Source organism: Fusarium sambucinum, chromosome I, assembly GCF_050947815.1.
Source record: "Fusarium sambucinum isolate potato_lamoka chromosome I, whole genome shotgun sequence".
Taxonomy (NCBI): Eukaryota; Fungi; Ascomycota; class Sordariomycetes; order Hypocreales; family Nectriaceae; genus Fusarium; species Fusarium sambucinum.
Window position 1 is genome coordinate 12,080,429 of NC_139294.1, and position 21,287 is coordinate 12,101,715.

Below are 21,287 nucleotides of genomic sequence, written 5' to 3' on the forward strand. Positions count from 1 at the left end.
AGTCTTATAATTCTTTAATATTCTTATCCTTTAGAGGGATTTATAGTAGATTTAATAGGAAAGGTAATAGCTTTATATATTATATTATAAGATTAAGAGAGAAAATACTCTTATAATAAGAGAGATTATATTTTATAATATAATAAGTTAATATAAGCTATAGTTAATAAAACTAGGAATACTTATTTAAACTATTAAAGATAAATATAAGTATTTTAAGTAATAGCTTTTTTATATATTTAACTATAATAGCTTAAACTATAAAAAACTCTATTTAAGTTAAAGTTAAAGAAAGAAATTTATATATATAGTTAAGAGTTTAATATAAAGTTAAAATATTAAAGTAAAACTTAATATTATAATTAATTAAACTAAGTTATATAACTAGACTTCTTATTATATTATATAATTATTTTAATCCTTATATAATTATACTATTAATAATTTTAATAAAGCTTTAAACTTTATATTACTTTTATAAAGTAATTAAAAGCTAATTCTATATATATTAAGCTACTTATAAAGTTAAAGAGTTAATATTTCTTTAACTATATTAATACTATTAATAATATATATATTTTAATATATATCTTAAAGTTAAATAAATATATTTAATTTAATAGGAAAGGCTTAATTACTTAGAATATAATATATATAATATACCTTAATAAGAGCTTTTTATATATTCTTATTAGCTATAAAGGCTTTATAAATAATACCTCTTTAATATAATATACTATATTAAAGAGCTTAAAGCTATTAAATAATTAATTTTAATTTATTAATATAAGATTTAAAAGGTATAGTAAAATTATTATACTTTATATAGGAATTAAATATTATTTTAATAACTAAAAAGCTTTAAAGTAAAGCCTTTAAAATAAGAAAAAGCTATATAATATATAGTATTTATACCTTTATATTATTATAGAGCTTATATTTAATTACTTAAAGAGGAAATTTAAAATTATATACTCTTTACTACTTAAATATAATATTTATTTATAAATTCTTATTATATATACCTATATAGCTATATATAATTTCCTTTATTCTCTTAAAGAGCTAAAGCTATTTAAGAGGTTAAAGAGAGAGGATTTATAGCTAATAATTAACTAGGCTTAAAATAACCTCTATAGTAATAATTTACTTACTTTAAGGTATAAAATGATAAAAGATTAATAGGAAGATTATAACCTATATCTTAAAGGGTTAATAAAGCTTTAAAAAGTAATAAATAAAAAGAATAATAACTATAAATTAAGTAATATTAAATAAAAAGCAATTAAGCTATTTTAATAATTATAATAATATTATTAAAAGAAGGTTATAAGGCTTAAAGTATAGTATTAAAAGAAGCTTATAAGGGTTATAATAAAGCTAAAGCTAAAGCTATTAAATATAATATAATTATAATATTAATATATTATAACTATAATAAAATATTATATTTATAAAGCTATTATAAAAATTTAATATTTTCTTTATTAAACCTAGCTAATATAACTATTTTAATTAACCCTATATACTTATATCCTTGCTATAACTAGTAAATTAATTATAAGTTTAAACTAAGTTATTTTAATTACTATAAAAAGCTAAGCAGTTCTTAGTATAATAATTTAATAATTATAGTAAATAGAATTAAAATACTATATATTATTAATATTAAAGAAGTTATTATTTAGCAGATGAAGCTATTAACTTTACTTATTATATATATATTATAAATATCTAATATATTATTAACCTTATATATAAAGACCTTAGTTATATTATTAAATTATAGTTAAATCTCCTTAAGGGAAGTATATTATATTTTATACTTAAACTTAAGCTTAAAGATATTAAATATAACGCTAAGCTATTATAATTAAAGTACTTTAAATAATATTTTAAGCTATTTAAAGTTTTATTAGAAAAATATATAAAATAGAAATATAGCTAGGGTTTAATTAATTTTTATATTACTAGTTATTACTAGCAATTAGCTATAATATAAGCTTAATATATTAAAAAGCTTATAAAGCTAAAGATATATTATCTTTATAAATAGTAAAGTTTTAGTTATTATTATTATTAGCTATACTTATAGCTTAAAGGCTATTAAATATATATACTATAGTTTAATATTAAGCTATAAAAAAGAAATATTAAAAGAGAAAAAGAAATATTCCTTTATATAACTTAAAGCTTATTCTATATTATATATATATATTAAGTATATTATATTAAATACTATAAATATTAAAGAAATTACTATAATTTATAATAATATATATAGTAATTTAATATTATTTAATATAGTATATAGTAGTAAATTACTATAGATATAGTAAAAAGGCTATAATTTAAATATCTTATAATACTATTAGCTATTAATTTAAATAATAGCTTTAATATTAAAGCTTTATAAATTATAGTAAAGTAATTAATTAAAGAGCTAGGACCTTAGCTATAGTAGTTATAATTTAACGATATAACTTTAATTTATAATTTCTCTAATTTAAAGTTATTAAAAAAAATTAAGATTTTTAATATAAATTAATTTTACTTTAATTTAATATAATAGAAAATCTTAATTTTTTTAAAGCTATCTTTAAATTTATATTTTAATTATAGTTAAATATTATAATTTAATAAGCCTATATTTTAATAGGCTAGTTTTTCTATAGCTTATAAGCTAGTTAATTACCCTCTTTTTAGCCTCTTTTCTTTACCTTATAGCTTTATTAAAAGCTTTACTTTTATAACCTTATAATTATATTATAAATATATATATCTATTAATATAAAAGGCCTTATATAGAAAGTAAGCTTAAGGATATTATTAAGATAATCTATTAATTAAAATTTAAGTCTAGAAATATAGCCTAGATATTATTAGAGATATTTCTCTATATAACCTTTATTTTCTAATAAAATAATTACTATTTATATAAAGAATTTAAAGAGTTATACTATATAATCTTAATAGGATTAGATATTAGCTAGTTAATAAATCCTTTAATTAAAAACTTTCCCTCTATTAATATCTTTAAGAATTATATTTTAATATTCTTTATTATATATTAAAGATTATTAGTATTAATTAGCTGCTATATAATATATTATAAATTAATAAAATTCTTAAGAATATAATTTATTAGTAAGATTCTACTATTAATAAGAATAATATAATATAGCCTTCTTTTCCTTATTAATAATAAAGAGTTAAAAGAGTTATATAGCCTTATAAAATAGCCTATAAATAAGCTTTAAGAAGGCTATTAACTAGCTATTAATAGTATTAAAGGTATTCTTTTCTATTTATAATAATCTTCTTTTAATACTTAGCTATATAATTCCTCTTTAAATAAATTATTACTTTTTAATAAAGCTTCTTATAATTAAATAAGGCTAATGCAATTAATTACCTTATAATATATTTTACTTCCTTTCCTTATAGTATTAAATACCTTTTTAAATAGCTTATAATAATATAATCTCTATAATTTAAGAGATAATACTATAATATTATATTTCTCTATAAAATATATTTAAATTTTTAATAATATTTCTATTTAACTTATAGTCTTATTATATAAGGTATTATTATATATTAATATTAAAAAGAATATTTTATAATTTCTAATTAATTTCTATATATAGTATTATATTTAAAATTAATTAAATTTAATTAATAAAAACCTCTTTTTAAATAGCTTATTAAGCTTTATATATATATACCTTATTATTATAGGCTTTTTAATTATAAAAAGATTATTTACTTTTAATTTTATTATAATTTACTATTTAAGTTTATAATATTAATATATAGCTTTTTTCTTTAACTTTAAAAAGAGCTTACTTAATATTTCTATAAAGTATATTAATTTAAAAGTAATTAATTATTAAAGTAAAAAATAAATTAAGCTAATAATATAATAATATAATTATTTTTATTAAGAATTTTCTTTTTATTATTATTAATACTAATAGTATTATTATTATTATTATTATCTTTAAGCCTATTAATAATAAAGGCCTAAGATTAACTTAAAGGCTATTATAATAGTAATATTAGCTTTTTTAAAGAGGATTATATTTTTATATATTTATAATAATAGGTTTATATATAAATAATTATAAAGCTAATCTCTATAAATTATAATTTAATAGTATTATAATCCCTTTACTTTAATTACCTTTTTAATTTATTAATTGCCTAATTTCCCCTTTAATTAATTAGGCTTAATATAGTAAACTATAAATAACTAGGTATATATAAGAAACTAGCAGATAGTAATATATCTTTTATATAGATATGCTTATATAGATGTATTATGCCGATCAGGGCATAGAGGTGCAACAGGTATTTATATACCAGTTTAGAGCTCATCAGTTTTCAAGGGCCATTCCTTCTCATAGGTCCAGGCTAGTCTCATGAAATCGAGACCTTAGCCCCTGGTGGAGTCAGCGGCAATAATGTCTTGCTAACAAATGATGCTATCCAATAACATGTCCGGGAATGAGGCAAGGGAGAACAAATGGTCTCAGAACATTTTCAGCTTTGGTTTGTCTTGGTTGTCGCCGCCATGCGCAACCCTTTAAGGCTAGCTTCAGCCGGTTCCAGGCTATAGCTGCGGAGGTCTAGCCCTGCTTGCAGCCCCAACAAAACCCCACACAGGCTGTTTAGACATCCTTGTTTATGTCCCCGGAAGAAACAAGGCTGCGATCATGCCTGTCACTTTGCCTGCCATCACACTTGAAAGCGACCATGCTACCTCTGCCGCACAAGACAGGACCGCACAATATCGGCAGTGGACCATAGGTTGTGCAAAGTGGCTTTTAGAAGGGCATACATCACTTGTTCTTACGCTTGCAGGTCGGACTTTCATGTGAAGCGCCATATTAACTGTGCAACAGTCCATGTGAGAAGAGGAGCAGTCATTCGCGCTACAGAAAACGGTGCCACGAGCCTTGCTCTCAATACACTCAAAGAATATGTAATTCGAGATGTAAGCACATCGGTTGTACAATGCCGTGAGTTCCTATCATGGCCACTTATCGTTACAGCGTGGTCGCGAGAATTTGCTGGCATTGTTGGTAAATGCGCAGTCCCCTGCAACGAAACATGCCTGGCATCAAAGTACTGTCAATAGTGTGGCAGTAAAGACATTAAGGCCAAGGTTATGAGCTTCCTTGAGATAATGCCTTATCACTCGGTGGATCTTGACTAATAATAGTTCACGAAATTGAAGAATATGACAAGGAAAGAAGACTATTCTCATTTATTATCGTATATTTAAGAGACATCAAAATGGTCAACGTCTTTCTATACTTACGAACTAGGATTACAAGAAGCGACAGGAAACCGCAAGACACTGATCACGCTATCATGTCCGCTTGCAAAAACCATGGTAGGCATGATTAACAACCATTACGACAGGCACTACACCTACCGTGACGTTCATAACTACGTCCAATCACAGTTACGCAAATGTTCTTTGAAATTGTTTTCAACATATGTATTACTCTACTGGGCCCGCATCTCATCCACCACCTCACATCTCGTATCAACTATCTTGTATATCAAACGCAAGATTCACATCTCAATTAAACCAGTAGCCACGTGCGTAACCTTAGTTAGCAACGCACTGGCTGTAATAATCGTTGTGCTTAGTGCACTTGCTTCCGGAAGCACACTTGGTAGAACCAGCCCAGTTGTTACCACCACACTGACCCCAAGCAGTAACCTCAGCACCACTGCCTGTAGAAGGAGCCTGAGCAACAGGAGCCTTGGTAGCTGTAGGAGCCTTGACGGTTGTGGGCTTGGCGGCAGCCTTGGAGGTAGTGGGCTTAGTTGCCGGAATCTTGACGGGGGCGGCAGTGTTAGCAGTGGGCTTGGACTCGGATGAAACAGGTGCAGCATCACTGCTGGACTTGCCGGAACTCCAGTTGTATTTCTGAGAGAAATAGTACCACCAGTTGCGGTACATCCAGCCGTCGAAGTCGGTGATTTCCATGGAGGCGCCGGCAAGCATGATGAACTTGGTAATACCAGTGGGGGTCCAGTCTATTCAAGTCAGTATTTCCCGTAAAGCATCGCGGACCATGGAGGACGGTAATTACCATAGACTACAATCTGTTAGCAAAGACCGATTGAATTGAGAATCCAGTTACTTACAGTCATCAAGAGCAAAGGTATGACCCATCTCGTGAAGAAGAATGTGGATATTGTCAGAGTCAAGGTTGTTCATGAAGTACTCACGACCAACCTCCTGACCCCAGTTATGGCCGAAGCCACCCTCAAGACCGTCCTTCAACCAGAGAGAGTGGTCATAGTGACGGGCAGCACCAGCCTTGCAGCCGCTGTAGTCGCCATCGAGATGAGCATCGCGAGCACAGGCAACAGGGCACATAGGGACACCCTCGGCGTCGAGTTCAGTGTAAACCTCGTAGCCGGCGGTTGAGCCCTGAAGTTGCTTCTTGTCCTTGACGGCATAAGCAACAATGTTGACCTTGACGTTGTCGTAGGGGAAGCCGTTGTAGCCATAGAGCCACTTAAACCACTTCTGGTACTGAGCGTTGTAGGTGCTAGCGATCTTGGTACGCTGAGCCTCAGTCAGAGTAGCACTAGAGTCCCATCGAACACAAATGTTGAGGAAACCCTTGTTGGCCATGATCTGGTGGAAACCAGTGTTTTCGTTCTTGCCAAAATCTTCGTAGGTCTTCTCGTAGTGCTCCCAGACTTCCTGGAGAGGAGCCTTCAGATCTGCAGGCGGGTTCCAGCCCGACTGACGCTTAACGGGGCGGTTTCGGGTAACATCAGAGAAGGTACGCTTGCTCTGGGGCTCGTTGGACAGAGCCTTCCAGACTGAAGCGTCGAGATCGGACTGGGCGGCAGTAGAGGCGACAAGGCCGCTGAAGATAGCGGAGATAGTAGAGACGCGCATATTTACGGTGTTTGAATGAATGAATGAATGATTGGTTGATTGTAGTTAAAAATATTGAAAAAAGATATATAAAGAATGAATGGAAAAAAAAGACTCTGAACCAAGCAGAGTGAATGAACGAATGTGAGTTGCGATCAAATCAGAACAGAACATAAGCTTGAAAGGAAGATACTTATTTATAAGCCTAAAAAGTCCTTTAGCGCTATCCATATCCTCGGTGTTATGTTTCATACGATTGAGTAAATTGTTAAATGATCAAGGGTGGACTAGTACTAGTCAGAAAGAGTTCATACGGTGGAAAATAATTCGCCGGATGACATCCTTGTCTGTCGGAAGTTTTATGAGACGCCAAAAGGCATGTTTCTGCCTTTGACCCCTGTGTTTTTAGCTCATACGCGAAACCCGCTAAAGGGATGCGAGGAATAACCCCTAGCAATACGAGATGGAAGCATGGATCCTCGGGAAAAGGCCAAATGAGCATCCAATACGATGGCTCTAGGCAGGTCCAGTCTCGTGTTGCTCAAATACAATATACCATATCGTACTTTAATCTTAGACCCTCATTCAACAGCCCAACCAAGATTTATCTGATGTCGAGGTATAACTTGGCGTAGTATCGATCTGCCATTGAGTGCCAGAAACTCTCTATTACGTATATGCGGATAACACGTATGTGATGATAGACATAAGCACAGTCGGCATCCCGGAGGCTCCAATTTCACACGGCGTATCCAGAGCCCTTTTCCTCAACATCAGGTTTCATATAAAAAGCCAAGAGCCTTCCAGATGTGATAGCTCGCTAAGCCAGTCCCAATTCGAATGACTAGTTGGTGAAAAGTCAGTGACATGAGGACTACCAAGTGTAGAAGATGGAGCGATGTTTAGTCGATCATATTTCTCCCATAAGATTTGCAGAACGCTGACAGCGTTTCTGGTGTTTGCACAATGCCCGATATGCCAGATCCTATCCAACGTCTTGAGTGCCCAGGTCCGATCTTCAAACCTAGTACTCGCTGCCCCAGCGATGAATGTCGGCCATATTAAGCACTTGATTAGCTCATCAGAGTCTCTCTCTAGAAACGTGTACTCCGCTATGAGGTCCTGAACTCCTGGTGAGTCGGAACTCAAAGTGCACGCTGCAAGACAAGAGAGAATACTGTCGGCATAAATTTCAGCAGATCGCCTCCAGATCGTACCAAGATGTACTAGATCTTCCAGCGATACTACAGAAACTTGAGTAGTGTTATTCACAGCCCAAGCCACTATATCGTACGAGCGTATTCGGTACAGTGCATCCTCGAGAACGTGGATATTTGTGTCATAAATAGCGAGAACAGAGTCGAGCCGTCGTTGAGAGGCAAATATCTCAATAGCGGAAAGAATTTCGATCGGACATCCAATTGGAGTCATGGCTGAGAAAGCTGTGCCCTTCACCGGAGACAACGTAGACGCACTTGTCAAAGCACCAGGCTTTGCGAGAGAAGATCCCAGTGTTTGAAGCCTATACAGTATTTTAGTTTGTTGACTGTCACGCTGGTTTTGGAAGGTCACTTACATGGCAGCCTCACGGAGTAGGTTCTGAAGGTTATCATCCCAAGGTAAAGTGCCCGTCATCGTTCCAGCCGTGAGCATCTTCTTGATGCCTTCAATATGAAAACTCCAAGCACCAGAACCACTTTCAAATATATCCAAAAAGGCGAGGAGGATGACGGTAATGAGCAGAGACTGGTGGCCTTGGGTAGTTCTTTCTGTTGCTAATTCCGCCGACACCAACTTCAAACATTGATCTTTGGACTGTAGATAGTAGCCCACCAATGACCTGCTATACGCATTAGAACTGATAGAGTCAGGCTTGGGTTCAGCGTGCAGCACTGCTCCATTTTTGGTTGGTGGCAGCAATACCGTCAGGGGAGAATTCGTCGTGCTTTGGATGTAATGGCAAGACGCCACTGTCATGATGGCACTAGCTACAGCTGGCGAGTTGATCCAGGGAATGATATTGCGGTATGGATTATCTGATTGATCTTGAAGGACTAGAGTTGGGCAGATGCGTTTTGAGACTACATATATCAGTCGGTGACACATAATACGGAACTTAATAAGAACTAACAATAGTCAACGAAGAATCTGGAGGTTCTGTTGAGATCTTGAAATAGAGGTTCTGTAAGAGTAACTGGTATTGAATGATCTGTGGACAATCCCGTAGATCTTTCATTCTGGTCATGCTGTATTCGACTCGTGGCTGGAATTTCTTGCGGTTGCGATTGATGTTGAATATCCCCGAACGTCCGATTCTTCATTGGTCCTCGCCGAGCCACTCCTTCAACCCAGGTCAAGGGTTTCTTGTAACCGAGGCACTCAACGCCGTGGCTCCAACATTTCTCGCAATGGGGTAAACCTCCATCGCATTTGAGGCGGCGTTGCCTGCAGCTCCAGCATCTTGGTTTCTGTGGTGGAACCATGACTTCTCATCGAACAAGCGTACTTACAAGGTTAGATTTTTGCAACCGTTAACTCGCAAGACATGATTGTGAAATACATTCATGTCAGTAGGTTTCGTATCGTCTCTGACAACGTCATCAACAAGTGGCAGACGGTAAACTCCGATTGGATACCTTGACAGCTGGTCCACAGAACTTCATTTATTTACTCTTCTCAGCCTAGTGTGATATACTTAGCCGGAGTAAAGTCTTAACTCTAGTACAGAACAGGACGTGGATGTGACGCTGAATTTGAGAAAGACTGAGGGAAAATCTGATCATTGGAAAGCATTGGATGCCCGTGCTATCTACTCCCATGGCTTCATCAAAGTATTCGCCTCCATCTGCTTATCAAACTGCGGAATATGTGTAGTGTGGCACCAAGGCTTGTTGGCTACCTCTTTGCGAACTGTGCAGGCAAACCAGGAGCACCACCCATTACGCGGAAACGCTGTGTTAATGTTCCCACGAGTGGCATCGTCGATCCAGTTAGGAAATTCCTCAATACCTTCGTACACCCCAACATTATCATACAGAGTTGCCAGCTGGATCAGCTGGCCAAGGAAAGCAATAGTGCCATCTACGCCCATGTCCTGATGACGGATGATGGCCTCGGCGACAGCCTCGGCCTGATCAACACTGCCACCAAGAACTTTGAGCACCTCCATAGCCTTGATACCACCGTAGATATCAAAAGACATACGGGTCGAAGTTAAGTAAGCCTCTGCAGTACCAATATCATGCAGGAGACATGTCAGCGCCCAAGTAGATGGTGATAGCTCCTCTGCCTGCTTGGGTAGCAAACGCTTGGCAATGATCGATCCTGTCCAATGGATTAGTATGGACTTCTCGTAGTGTCGAATCTACTTCAACACTCACCCCAATAGAACACCCGCATGGAGTGGTTGTAAGCCTCTGTACTCAAACGAGCCTTGACAAAGGCTTGAGCTTCAGAAACAAGTTTGTCTTCGGAAGGGAAGACGATGTCTTTGACAGTGTAGGTCTTGTTATCGCCAAGTTGCTGGACTGAGTCCTTGATTACTTTAGCGCTGACGGGCACTGCGGTCCAGCCGTTGGTCTCGACTTCGGTGAGTGGCATTTTGTTCAGGTAAAGCGAAGAATATAATACCAAGTAAGAAGTTGGTGATTGAAGAAGTGTGTTAAATATCCCAAGGCGTGGAGATGTACAGATATTTATACCTCACATATGTCCTCTTTTGAGCGGTATGCCAAGTAAGATGACGTACTCGAGACGGGACATGACCGCACATCGCCAAATTCATGATTTTACGTCGCGTATTTCTAAGCAAAATCATTTGACAAACGACATGCACATCAAGATGGCTGAAGATTGGGGTGCAATATACATCCAACTATCAAATTCGATCCAATAGAGGAGACATCCGTGGGTGCTACTTGCATAAGCATTTGAGACTTGTCCGAAAGTAGAAAACACAGAACTAGCGGCAAATGCGCCCCAGTCGATCGTCGGGTTCTAGGCACTTATCATGGCATTATTCGCCCGGCCCCAACCATCCGAGTTAGATAACAATGCGATGATGTTTATTATCAGAAAGAAGTTAGTTATATATGAGGTAACCATGATAATACCATGCAGATATTCTGCTAGACTAATTGCACCTCGTTGGCTATTAGGATTCGCTTTTGGGTTATTAATATTTCGAACGTGTAGAATTGAGAAAACAGGTCAGTAGTGTTTAGTTTGTTAAGTACATTGTAGGAAAACCTGTAACTTTTATACATACCCTATATACCCCAGGCTTTAGATACTTAGCATATCTATATATTAAAAGAAGAGGATTTAAGCATATAATATCTTTTTAAGCAGAGCTACAAGGTATAGGGTAATTATAGTAGATAACTGAGTCTGTGCTATTGAGAAGTTATCACTTCTCGTAGAGTCCATATTGGGTAATTTTGTTTAGTACCAATGAGCTCCATTGTATCTTCGTGAAGTAATGATCCAATTACCCTCCGCTGACCTTCGCTTACAAGTAAGGATGAGCTCGCCTTCGGAACCGCTAGGGAGTTCGAACACAACATCACATATCCTTCCCGATTGTGGAAAAGGTACGTTCGACACCATACGTTCACATACGTCCGCCCCGCTGGGGATCTCAGAATACTCAAGATGCGGGCCTTTCTCGAGTCGAACAACTTCAGCAGCGATAAGGGCTAGCCTAGAACCTTCCCAAGCGCCTTCCTGTCGTGTTTCCGTTGCAAGAATAGACAGAGCATCTCGCCTTACTTGAGAATCCCGACACTTCAGCACTGTGAAGTACAAAGCAGGGACAAGACCCAAGTCACTAGTGAAAGTGAAGTGCGGAGTGCATGTTTTTTCTAAGGTAGCGTCATTTGACCTCATGGGCTGAAACATCTGCAGAATGTCCCGGGAACGAGTTGTGATCGAAGCAAATTGCAGTTTGTAATGATCAAAGACCGATTCATCTCCATAGTACAGAGCTGTGGCCGTGATGATGCTCGCCATGGTGTAATATATGAAGAGTAAATGCTGAGCAACTTGTTCGTTGAACGAGGGGAGAAGTTGCATCGCTTGCCAAGCCCGGTAAGTTTTAAGCCAGAGGCTGAGATGTCTTTGAAGTTTCTGTTGAAGCAAAAGATTCTGAAAGGATAGGCTGATATCGGTCGAGGATTCGGCAATACGGCCCCAGTGGCGTAAGTGGCACGCGTCTGATACAAGAAGATCGAGTCGCTGTCTAGCATCTGTGACAGATTTCAAGGGGACATTATAGTAATGCTGTTGACAGCTTTTCAGAGGGGGCTGGGTGTTAGTTGTAAAGCTAGAGAAGATTTGTGCCTGAGTATTCAGTCGACCGAAAGCTTCTATCAGTTCATCGTCCACGGGTGAACGTGTAGCTTGTGACTTTGAGTCGAACCCATGGCTACGCATTATCTGCAACCCATGCCGTAGATGAAGCAGGCCCTGCGCTGGGCGCTTTTGGAGGTATTCAATAACCACGAACAGCAAACAAGCGATAAGGGTGACCTGGGCTGGTCCTCTACTTTTTCCCAACTGCGAACCGTCTGCTTGAAGCTTGTATAGTGAGTTAATGGCCATGTTGTAATACTGCAGTGTGGCCAACGCCAACTTATCAGCTTCTCCATCATCTCTGCCACTCGCTTTACTAATGCATAATCTCCTATGGACAGAACCCATGGCCAAAACGGAGTGCAGGATGGCAGGTTCATCGTGGCAAGCCTGAGGAACCAGCTTTTCCCAGAATGACAGGGGAAATACTCCCTGTGGCCGGGACAGCATGAACCATTCAAAGATCCGAAAGTCCTCCGTGCTGAGACTGCACATAGCGCCCGAGTTATTGAGGCAGGCCAGGCCGACGGATTGACTTATGGGACCATCCGGATGTCTACCATTGTCCCAAATGCCGTAGCCCTTGCACTCGCGGTGTCCAGAAAGACATCGACGACAAAAGGGCCTTTGTTCGTCACATTTGACACGGCGCATCCTACCACCAGGGAGTTTAGTTCAGTTCGTAACGTATCCACATGGAAACAAACCCACCTGCAAGTTCCGCAACCTGTCTTGACTCGTGCTATCCCATGACGGACCATTTCGTAGCAAATGATGAATCAAAGTTGAGTCGTATTTTACGGAGTAATGGTCGGTAGATGTGTGATGACTGCTTGCTTGGCAAAGAAGGAGATGTGGAAGATGGAATGTAAACAGATCTTAATTAGCGCCCTCGGAAAGCGAAGAAGCTGATTGGCTCGGCTTCTTGCGATTTGCCGACTCTTTTGCTAGATACGGACTAATGTCAACTTTCCATTATTAGCCTAGAACGAATCGAGACGGGCTGGCTTATACGGCAGTTCATCTGGGCGGACGCGTTTAAACTCCGCTGCTTTATGTGAATACAGCCATAGGGACACTGATCATACAGGCAATCCATCTACTTTTCCCTCTAGCTTGTAACTTATGTGAGGCCCAGGGTCAAAGAAAGTCTTACTTTCAGTATATCTAACTGATCCTCATGGCTTCAGAGGACGTCAGCCCCGCGAGATAGATTTTACGGACGAACGACAAATTGGTGGGCTCCAAGCTTTCCACTTTTTCGGCAACGGTAGATTCCTCCTGTTGGGTTCACCTGGTGTAAGTAATTCTCCCAAAAGTGCATACACATGAAAACAGTAACTGAGCCCTTATAATGTGCGGTTAGGCATGCTATGCTACGGTCAATGTATGACTACTTGATACTCCAGTGAACAGGATCCCATGGAGAACACTCATGTATTGGATTTGCATTTCTCACAATGACGTCTCCAGCTTGAGTGCTGGGCTGGCATTTCCGCTGTGGCAATTTTGTTTATAAACAAGTGACTCGGACTGGCCTAGCTAAGATTTTACTAAGGAGCATGTCTTATGCAGTGTACTGATTTGTTATTGCGAGGGTTGGGAGTACGCTATCGTGGGCTAGCTTCCTCAGGTGTCTCATTGTAGTTTTTATTCTTTGGAAATAAAAGCAGTTGGTCTTACGTAGTATGCGAGCCCCATCATCCTACCTCAGGACGTAATAAAGATGTTGCCTAAGCTTCATTTCGAGGGAGTTCGGGTTGCAAGCCTAAACTCAGAGGCTCGGGCTTGACTAGTCTACCTTCAGATAGCAACCTAGTCTATGCTTTAATTCAAGCTGTGGCAAAGGCGGACATGCGGAGTTCCTTGATAGCGGACTTTTTCGGCGTGAAACGATTATTGATTTAAACTTTATTATTTAATAGGCTTCAAGCAAATATATAAAATAGCTGCTGGCCTACACAAATAAAGTGAAGGACAAAAAACACACGCTCTTATTCCTCACTCAATATTCAGTATTCCACTCAAGCATCCAACAACGAACACAAAAGAAAGATTACCACGAGAAATAACGTGAAACTTGAACGATGCATTTCTTTCAGCCACAAGTCCCTTCTCTTCCTTCGGACCTCAACCTCTCCGGCAAGACGATCATTGTGACTGGTGCCTCAGCAGGCATCGGACTCGAGATTTGTCGTCAACTCCTCGTCCACAGAGTCTCGAATCTCATCATGGCAGTGCGCAACTGCGCAAAGGGTGAAACTGTCAGAAAGGATCTTCTGGCAGAGACTGCCATTCAAAAAGCAAACCCCAGTGCCACTGTCAAGGTTATGCAGCTTGATACCGAAAGGTATGAAAGCGTGCAGCGTTTCGTGTCTGCATTCACGACTCAGTTTGAAGATCTTCATCTCTTACTCGCAAATGCGGGAATTGGTACAGTGACGAAAGAACTTGCGAGTTCAGGTCATGAGAAGGATATACAAGTCAACTATCTCTCAAATGTACTGCTCACTATCGCTCTCTTGCCTGTACTTGAAGCCACGGCAGGCAAGTCAGGACATCCGACGAGGGCGACATGGACCTGCAGTCGAATGCTCGAATATTCAAGCCTACCGAAGAAACTCCCACCCAAGCAGGGAGAAGGAGTACTGAAACACCTGGACACTGCTCAGGGTCTTGCCACGTTTACACGATACGCAGATAGCAAGCTGCTCTGTGCTCTCTTCCAACGCGAACTTGCAAACCATTGCAATGGTGACAAAGTCATCATTAATAGCTTCTGCCCCGGCCATGTCTCTACCAGCATGGGTCACGATTTGCCCCTGTATCTTCGCATCCCAGCGAGTGCGATCAAAGCCATCCGTGGACGACCTGTGCACAAAGCAGGATGGATCGCGCTGAATGCGGGCCTACTTGCTGGCAAGGAGACGCATGGAAAGCTTCTGGGAGATACAGTAGTGGAAGAGCCATGGGAGTTTATCACCAGTAGAGAGGGACAGATGGTGCAGAAGATGTTGTGGAATGAGACTATTGATGAGATGGCGGGTATGATGAACCTTCCCCACTGGATGTCTAAATTAGCATGAGCTGCATTGGCAAACGCGTACAACGGATCCTTTCGGGAGGGCTAGTGGCACGGATCGAGATGCATATGGAAGAAAAGAAAAAAAGAAAAAAAGGGCAAAAGAGAGAGGAGATGAGTCAGTTATAGATTTAGAGTGAGGAGCCCCTGGCTAGTATCTAATAATTGTGCTATTTGACACCGACTGGGCCTGATCATTGCATGAAGTCTCCGTGGTACCTACGACTAATCAATAGTAGACTACCGTATATTTTTGCGAAATTCGGTAGCGTTCGCCACGAAAATACTTATCTGTTATTTGTTAACTTGGATATAACCGGGTATATAGATAACTCGGCCTGGTCTGACCTCTTACAGGTCATCTTTGGCTTATATAAGGGCACGCGCTACCGAACTTCGGAAAAACATACGGTAGCTAGCTTGGCACCACTTGTCCTCTCAAGTGAATTCCCACCCTTTGAACAATATTGACAGTTCCCACTGTTCTTAGTACCTACCCACTATTAGCGAACTAATGGGAACCCTGTATCGACGTGGCTTCGCCGGGCAGTGACTGGAAACTCCGCCACCCCTACTAATTTACAACCTTACAGGGCTGGTCGGGTTTGTGTCCACTAAAAGAGTGACATCTCGCTACAGACAATGCATAGCACGGATAAAAGCCCCGAGAACTCAGCCTGATTAGCTAATATAGACAGAGATTCACTCTGTGCTCCCATTGCAGAGTCAATTTCATCAATTTCATCGTCAAGCCCGCTCTGATATCCCCTAGTTAATGTACCAAGTCTGCATTCCTCCCAGTCGTGAAAGTATTTCCATTGCTCATCTATCATCACAGTTTGTCGTACATGCCGTCTCAGGACAGTACCCATGATTACAAGCAAAAGAACAAAGTCCTAGATAACCATCGCTCAACTCCGGTAATGGACAAGCGCGAACATTTGTGACAGGTGGAGTCTCCTTTGGCTTGCCTGTCGCGACGCAAGTGCAAGGTCCTGGAGGGCAGTAACCATAGCCACAGCTAAATTTGCAAAGACCCATGTAGTTCAATGATTCACCATCTGCGACCGTTCCCTCGGCGCAGGACTCTGTTGTCTGGGTCGCAGATGTCGTCGTTTTCGTCGCTTCGTTTGACTTTGTTGTCGTTGTCAAGGTTTTGACCCTAGTAAATGTTAGCCATCTGGACTTGATGTGTCACGATTAAATGGTTGTCTAACTCAGTAGAGTCGTCGGCAGTTTGTGTGATTGTCTTGGTAACGACGGCAGCGCTGGTCGGAGTAGTCGTTGCTTGTGAAGCCTCCTCTGTGCTATCGTCTTGACCAGCCGAACTCGTAAAAGCAGCAGCCTCAGCGTTGTCTTTGTTATTCTTATGTGCCATTGATCCTCCAACACCACCGCCTATTGCTGCTGCGATAACGATCAAGGCGACGACGACTCCAACAATAAACCAGCGACGTCGAATCCCAAAGACCGTCTTCTTCGGCGAAACTGTCGTTCCATCTAGCTCATGATGCTTTTCCTTATCTGGTTCAATCGCGATCGCTTCGGGCGCAGAGTTTTGGTCGGGTATGTAAGTGTACTTTGGATACTGTTCTTCTAAATAGGCGCTTGCATTCTGCATGTGATGCGGCTGGACCGCTTCTGGGGATCCGACTTCAATCGGGGACATTGGCGAGGTTGGTGTCTCTGGTCGTTGAGCCATAATGAAAATGTAGACGGGGTATCAACGCTCGGTACAAGAAAAAGGGAACAAGTCAAGAAGTAAAATGGGACAATGGGATCCATCACAGTCTGCTCGTCTAATTATACAAAGCCGGCAGTGTGACAAGTGGAGTTGTGATACGGAGTTATCACCCTCTGGTTAGCAAGGTTGCATACATAATATAGCAAGCATAATCGTTTAGGTACGAATCCTATAGGTTAGGGAACCAGTCAGAATACAAAGAGTCTGGGTTAATTGTCGTCTTGGCTGTTGCAATGGAGTCTCTGCTCACTATCTATCCCTGTTATGTTACATGCCAACGAACTCGACTGCCCTGTCAGGCGAAATTACTTCCCGGCCTGTGCTCTGACAGCCAATCGAAGTTCGCTTAAAGCGGAATCTACAGGTGATGTGGGCTAGTCGCCTGATGAAAGGTTCCACGTTATTGCAACCTGCCAAATCAGATGCAATGATGTGACAAGTCTAGTGCAAACCTTGGACATCGAAAGGGACTTTGGGACTTTGGGGATAGTTGTCAGTTCTTTGAAAGAGTGGGTCAGTTCCGAGAATAAACCAATTTATAAAATCCTTTCCCCAGCCCAACAAAACACCCCAAAACTCTATTAGTTGTGTATAGGGTAGATATCGTTTATCTTGGCCACAGGTTCTCTGGCCCTGCATGTATGCTTGGATTGGAAGTGATCAACATGTATTAACCGAAAGTAGGCTTCTCGGTAACTTGGGGTCGGCGCCGTGTAAAACCCGCCGACGCTGAGACCTCGGTGTCCACCTTTGGCTCCGATTCTCGGCTACTATAAAGATATCTGCAGAATTAAATAGTTGACGAATAACTATCAGCATGAAAGCTGTATACGATCAAGATGTTAACTCTATGGCACACCAACGCGGCAGACCAAGTAGAACTTCCACCTCCCTCAAACGCAGACAGTGAACAGGATTTCAGCAATGGACGAAAGTACCTGATTCTGTTCATTGTAAGCTGGAATTGTCTAGTCGTGACCTTCTCGAGTACATCGCTGCTAGTAGCCACGCCTGAGATCGCTTCCGACCTGAAAACCACGACAGAAATCATCAATGCCACCAATGCTGGTGTTCTGGTTGCCATGGGATGCTCTTCGATGATATGGTCTCCCCTCGCCGAGGTGATTGGTCGAAGGCGCAGTTATAATACCGCAATCCTCTTCATGCTGGCTACATCTGTTGGGACTGCTCTGGCGACTAACTTGGCAGGCTTCACAGCGCTAAGAGTCCTTTCAGGGCTTACGGGCACGTACTTTATGGTGGCTGGTCAGACTATCATTGCTGATATATACCAGCCATTGCTTCGCGGTAGAGCTGTCGGTCTTATGCAAGTTGGAAGTGTCGCGGGATCCGCTATAGGTAGACTCCCAGATGTGCTGGCCAAAGTTGAAGTTGCTAACTTCATAAATAGGGCCATGTATCAGTGGTATAATTATCACTTTCAGCCATTGGCGAAGTATCTACTGGTTACAGTCTTCCATGACTGGCCTAGGCTTCGTTCTCTCTTTCTTCTTCATCCCGAATATCAAGAGCGAGGTTCAACAGCTTCATGGCAAGCTATTAGCATCTGAACGATCTGTGTCGGGAATTCTCAGAATATTCAACCCTACCAAAATTTTAAAGCAATTTCTCAGACCACAAGTCTTTCTAGCAGACTTGACATGCGGGTTCCTTGCAATTTCACAATACGGCCTACTTACTTGTGTCAGACACATCATCACTCCTCGTTACCACATCACGACACCGTTGATCAGTGGCCTCTTCTACATTGCACCGGGAATGGGATTCATCGTTGGGAGTGTCTTAGGTGGGCGTATGTCGGATTATACCGTCAAGAGATACATTGAGAAACGTGATGGCACTCGCCTGCCAAAAGACAGGCTGAATAGTGGACTGGTCCATTTCCTCGCCGTATTGCCGATTTCGTTACTCCTCTATGGATGGAGTTTAGAGAAGCAAATCGGAGGCTTAGCATTGCCGATTGTTATGGCCTTCTGGATTGGCGTTGGCCTGATGGGGGCTTGGAATGGACTCAATACGTATACCGCAGGTTCGTCCCCGTTTTCCAAACAGGAATGCATGTTAACTAGTAACAGAAGTCTTTCCTGCTGAGCGCTCAGAAGTGGTATGCAGCAAGTACGTGTTGCAGTATGCTTTTGGTGCGACTATTTCGGCTACGATCGTTCCTCTTCTGAATGCAACTGGAGTCGGTTGGACATTCACTATTTGTAGGCACTAACTAGCCTCATTGACGGACTTTCTCAGGCTAATCAGGATGCAGGCACATTTCTCAAGATATTCGGTGGGCTAATAGTTATCTTTCTTGTGAGATTTGCCCCAGACACTGGGGTTTGGGAGTATAAAGGCTAGAGGAGTAGTGTCCAGCCAGGTATCTCGGCGCTTTTGGATTAAAATAACCTATATTCAAGCATGACTTCAGCAAAATACTGGCGTGCCGTCTTTTCCAGCGATTTAAACACAAGGACTGGCACAGCATCTATAATAGTGTGAGCAGCTATGCCAACGTAACTGGTCCTAAGTCCAAAGGGCCTCTGCATTGGATTGCTGGCTGTATCGTTTAGAGATGCAGACATGCCAACGTTGAAGTAAGAAGATGAATAAGAAGATAAGGATGACGATAAAGAAAATGCAGTGTTAAACGAAGGAGATGGAGATTGAGATGATTGATAGGACTTTAAGCATAATTTATTAAAGCTCTGTATCTTCAAAGTTACAGATGATTAGTAATGCTGTTCACTAATCGCTTCCGACTGTAGTCTGTCCTTATCAACTAGGTACAGCGATGAAAGCTGTAATCGAATCTCAAAACCCTCCGCGGAACGTCCGGAACTCGGCGAAGTTTTACTCCGACTACCCGCAATGTCCTTATCATCATAGGTGCTTGCGTCTAGCTTCGGTATTGGATTTAAGAAAAAACACCGCCTGTAGTCAATAGGTTATGAAGCAAGTGCGTTCAGTGATTCATCAGCAGAAAACGGTGGACACTACCATCTAGAGTGGCATACTCAGATAGTAGATACACAGGTTAAGCTCTATGGGTTCTACTGATCTAATCTAATATGTATATAAATACAATTGCTCCTTGCAGTCATTTTCAGTAATATCTGATATCCATCAGTATCCAAATCGTATATACTGAGGTATAATGGCTCCGTTTAATAATGTTTTACTCATCGGCGTAAGTTCCTCCCTGCAATTTTACACTTGTATCCTTACTGATAAACATAATACAGGCAGGCGGAAACTTGGGTGTCCCTGTCACCAAAGCATTCCTCAAGACTTCATATAACGTCAGTATCTTGAGTCGCCAGGAATCGACATCTACATTTCCTGATGGCGTTACTGTATTCAAAGTCGATTACAAAGATACATCCGCAGTTACGGCTGCGATGAAAGGCCAGGACGTGGTTATTTGCATGACTGGTGGCATAGCGGCCGGAGATCAAAATGTCTTCATCGACGCTGCTGTATCAGCTGGTGTTAAACGATTTTTCCCTAGCGAGTTTGGCCCTTACTCTTTAGAACCTGGGTTGGCCGAGTTGAACCCTTGGCTATTCCCGCACAAGATAGCGACAGCCAAGTATCTACAGTCCAAAGAGTCACAGATGTCCTGGACAGGGCTTATTACTGGTGCCTTCTTTGATTGGGCCATGAAGGCTGGGTTTTTCCAGCTAGATATCGCCACCAAGTCGATCAATCTAATCGATAATGGCACTGCGCATTTCTCCGCCACTACCCTCTCAACAATCGCCAAAGCTCTGATCGCCTGTTTGGATCATGCCGAGGAGACCAAGAATCAATACGTCTTCATTTCATCATTCGTTATCAGCCAACAGAATATCTTGGACGCTGTTGAGAAAGTTGACGGGCACAAATGGAACGTGGAGCATATCACATCCGACTGGATCATCGAAAGAGGACAAAAGAGGCTTGGTGAAGGCGACTTTGCCGGTATTAAGGATTTAACCAATGGTGCAGCATTTGGTTATCGGGCCATGGGCAACGTATCTCGCAATGGACTATGGAATGAGAGGTTGGGCTTGCCGAAGGAAGATTTAGAGCAGGCTGTCAAGGATGTCCTATAGAGACTATTCACTAACAGAGCGTTATGATGTGATATCGCATTGCGGAGTCAGGGCACCTTAGGGATCAAGACATTTACGAATTTGTAT

General features: G+C 40.2%; 8 protein-coding genes across 8 annotated transcripts; 3 read left to right on the forward strand and 5 right to left on the reverse strand.

The window, feature by feature from the left end:
* Nucleotides 1-5,623: 5,623 nt before the first annotated feature.
* FSST1_006674 (uncharacterized protein) lies at nucleotides 5,624-6,937 on the reverse strand (the record flags this gene model as incomplete). The annotated part of the gene is made up of 3 exons (XM_083233065.1): nucleotides 5,624-6,057; nucleotides 6,114-6,119; nucleotides 6,169-6,937. 3 exons carry the CDS (start codon nucleotides 6,935-6,937, stop codon nucleotides 5,624-5,626), a joined length of 1,209 nt encoding a protein of 402 aa, XP_083090104.1.
* A 759-nt stretch (nucleotides 6,938-7,696) lies between these two features.
* On the reverse strand, nucleotides 7,697-8,893 carry FSST1_006675 (uncharacterized protein; the record flags this gene model as incomplete). The annotated part of the gene is made up of 2 exons (XM_083233067.1): nucleotides 7,697-8,438; nucleotides 8,493-8,893. The coding sequence occupies 2 exons, from the start codon at nucleotides 8,891-8,893 to the stop codon at nucleotides 7,697-7,699; spliced, it is 1,143 nt and encodes a 380-aa protein (XP_083090105.1).
* An 832-nt stretch (nucleotides 8,894-9,725) lies between these two features.
* On the reverse strand, nucleotides 9,726-10,516 carry FSST1_006676 (cyanamide hydratase; the record flags this gene model as incomplete). The annotated part of the gene is made up of 2 exons (XM_083233068.1): nucleotides 9,726-10,240; nucleotides 10,297-10,516. 2 exons carry the CDS (start codon nucleotides 10,514-10,516, stop codon nucleotides 9,726-9,728), a joined length of 735 nt encoding a protein of 244 aa, XP_083090106.1.
* An 843-nt stretch (nucleotides 10,517-11,359) lies between these two features.
* On the reverse strand, nucleotides 11,360-13,029 carry FSST1_006677 (Zn(II)2Cys6 transcription factor; the record flags this gene model as incomplete). Its single annotated transcript, XM_083233069.1, has 2 exons — nucleotides 11,360-12,923; nucleotides 12,980-13,029. The coding sequence occupies 2 exons, from the start codon at nucleotides 13,027-13,029 to the stop codon at nucleotides 11,360-11,362; spliced, it is 1,614 nt and encodes a 537-aa protein (XP_083090107.1).
* Nucleotides 13,030-14,355: 1,326 nt separating this feature from the next.
* Nucleotides 14,356-15,354, forward strand: FSST1_006678 (uncharacterized protein; the record flags this gene model as incomplete). Its single annotated transcript, XM_083233070.1, has 1 exon — nucleotides 14,356-15,354. One exon carries the CDS (start codon nucleotides 14,356-14,358, stop codon nucleotides 15,352-15,354), a length of 999 nt encoding a protein of 332 aa, XP_083090108.1.
* Nucleotides 15,355-16,172: 818 nt separating this feature from the next.
* FSST1_006679 (uncharacterized protein) lies at nucleotides 16,173-17,052 on the reverse strand (the record flags this gene model as incomplete). The annotated part of the gene is made up of 2 exons (XM_083233071.1): nucleotides 16,173-16,512; nucleotides 16,568-17,052. The coding sequence occupies 2 exons, from the start codon at nucleotides 17,050-17,052 to the stop codon at nucleotides 16,173-16,175; spliced, it is 825 nt and encodes a 274-aa protein (XP_083090109.1).
* Nucleotides 17,053-17,933: 881 nt separating this feature from the next.
* On the forward strand, nucleotides 17,934-19,333 carry FSST1_006680 (major facilitator superfamily domain-containing protein; the record flags this gene model as incomplete). Its single annotated transcript, XM_083233072.1, has 3 exons — nucleotides 17,934-18,453; nucleotides 18,506-19,144; nucleotides 19,191-19,333. The coding sequence occupies 3 exons, from the start codon at nucleotides 17,934-17,936 to the stop codon at nucleotides 19,331-19,333; spliced, it is 1,302 nt and encodes a 433-aa protein (XP_083090110.1).
* Nucleotides 19,334-20,260: 927 nt separating this feature from the next.
* FSST1_006681 (aromatic alcohol reductase) lies at nucleotides 20,261-21,200 on the forward strand (the record flags this gene model as incomplete). Its single annotated transcript, XM_083233073.1, has 2 exons — nucleotides 20,261-20,293; nucleotides 20,349-21,200. The coding sequence occupies 2 exons, from the start codon at nucleotides 20,261-20,263 to the stop codon at nucleotides 21,198-21,200; spliced, it is 885 nt and encodes a 294-aa protein (XP_083090111.1).
* Nucleotides 21,201-21,287: the final 87 nt, after the last annotated feature.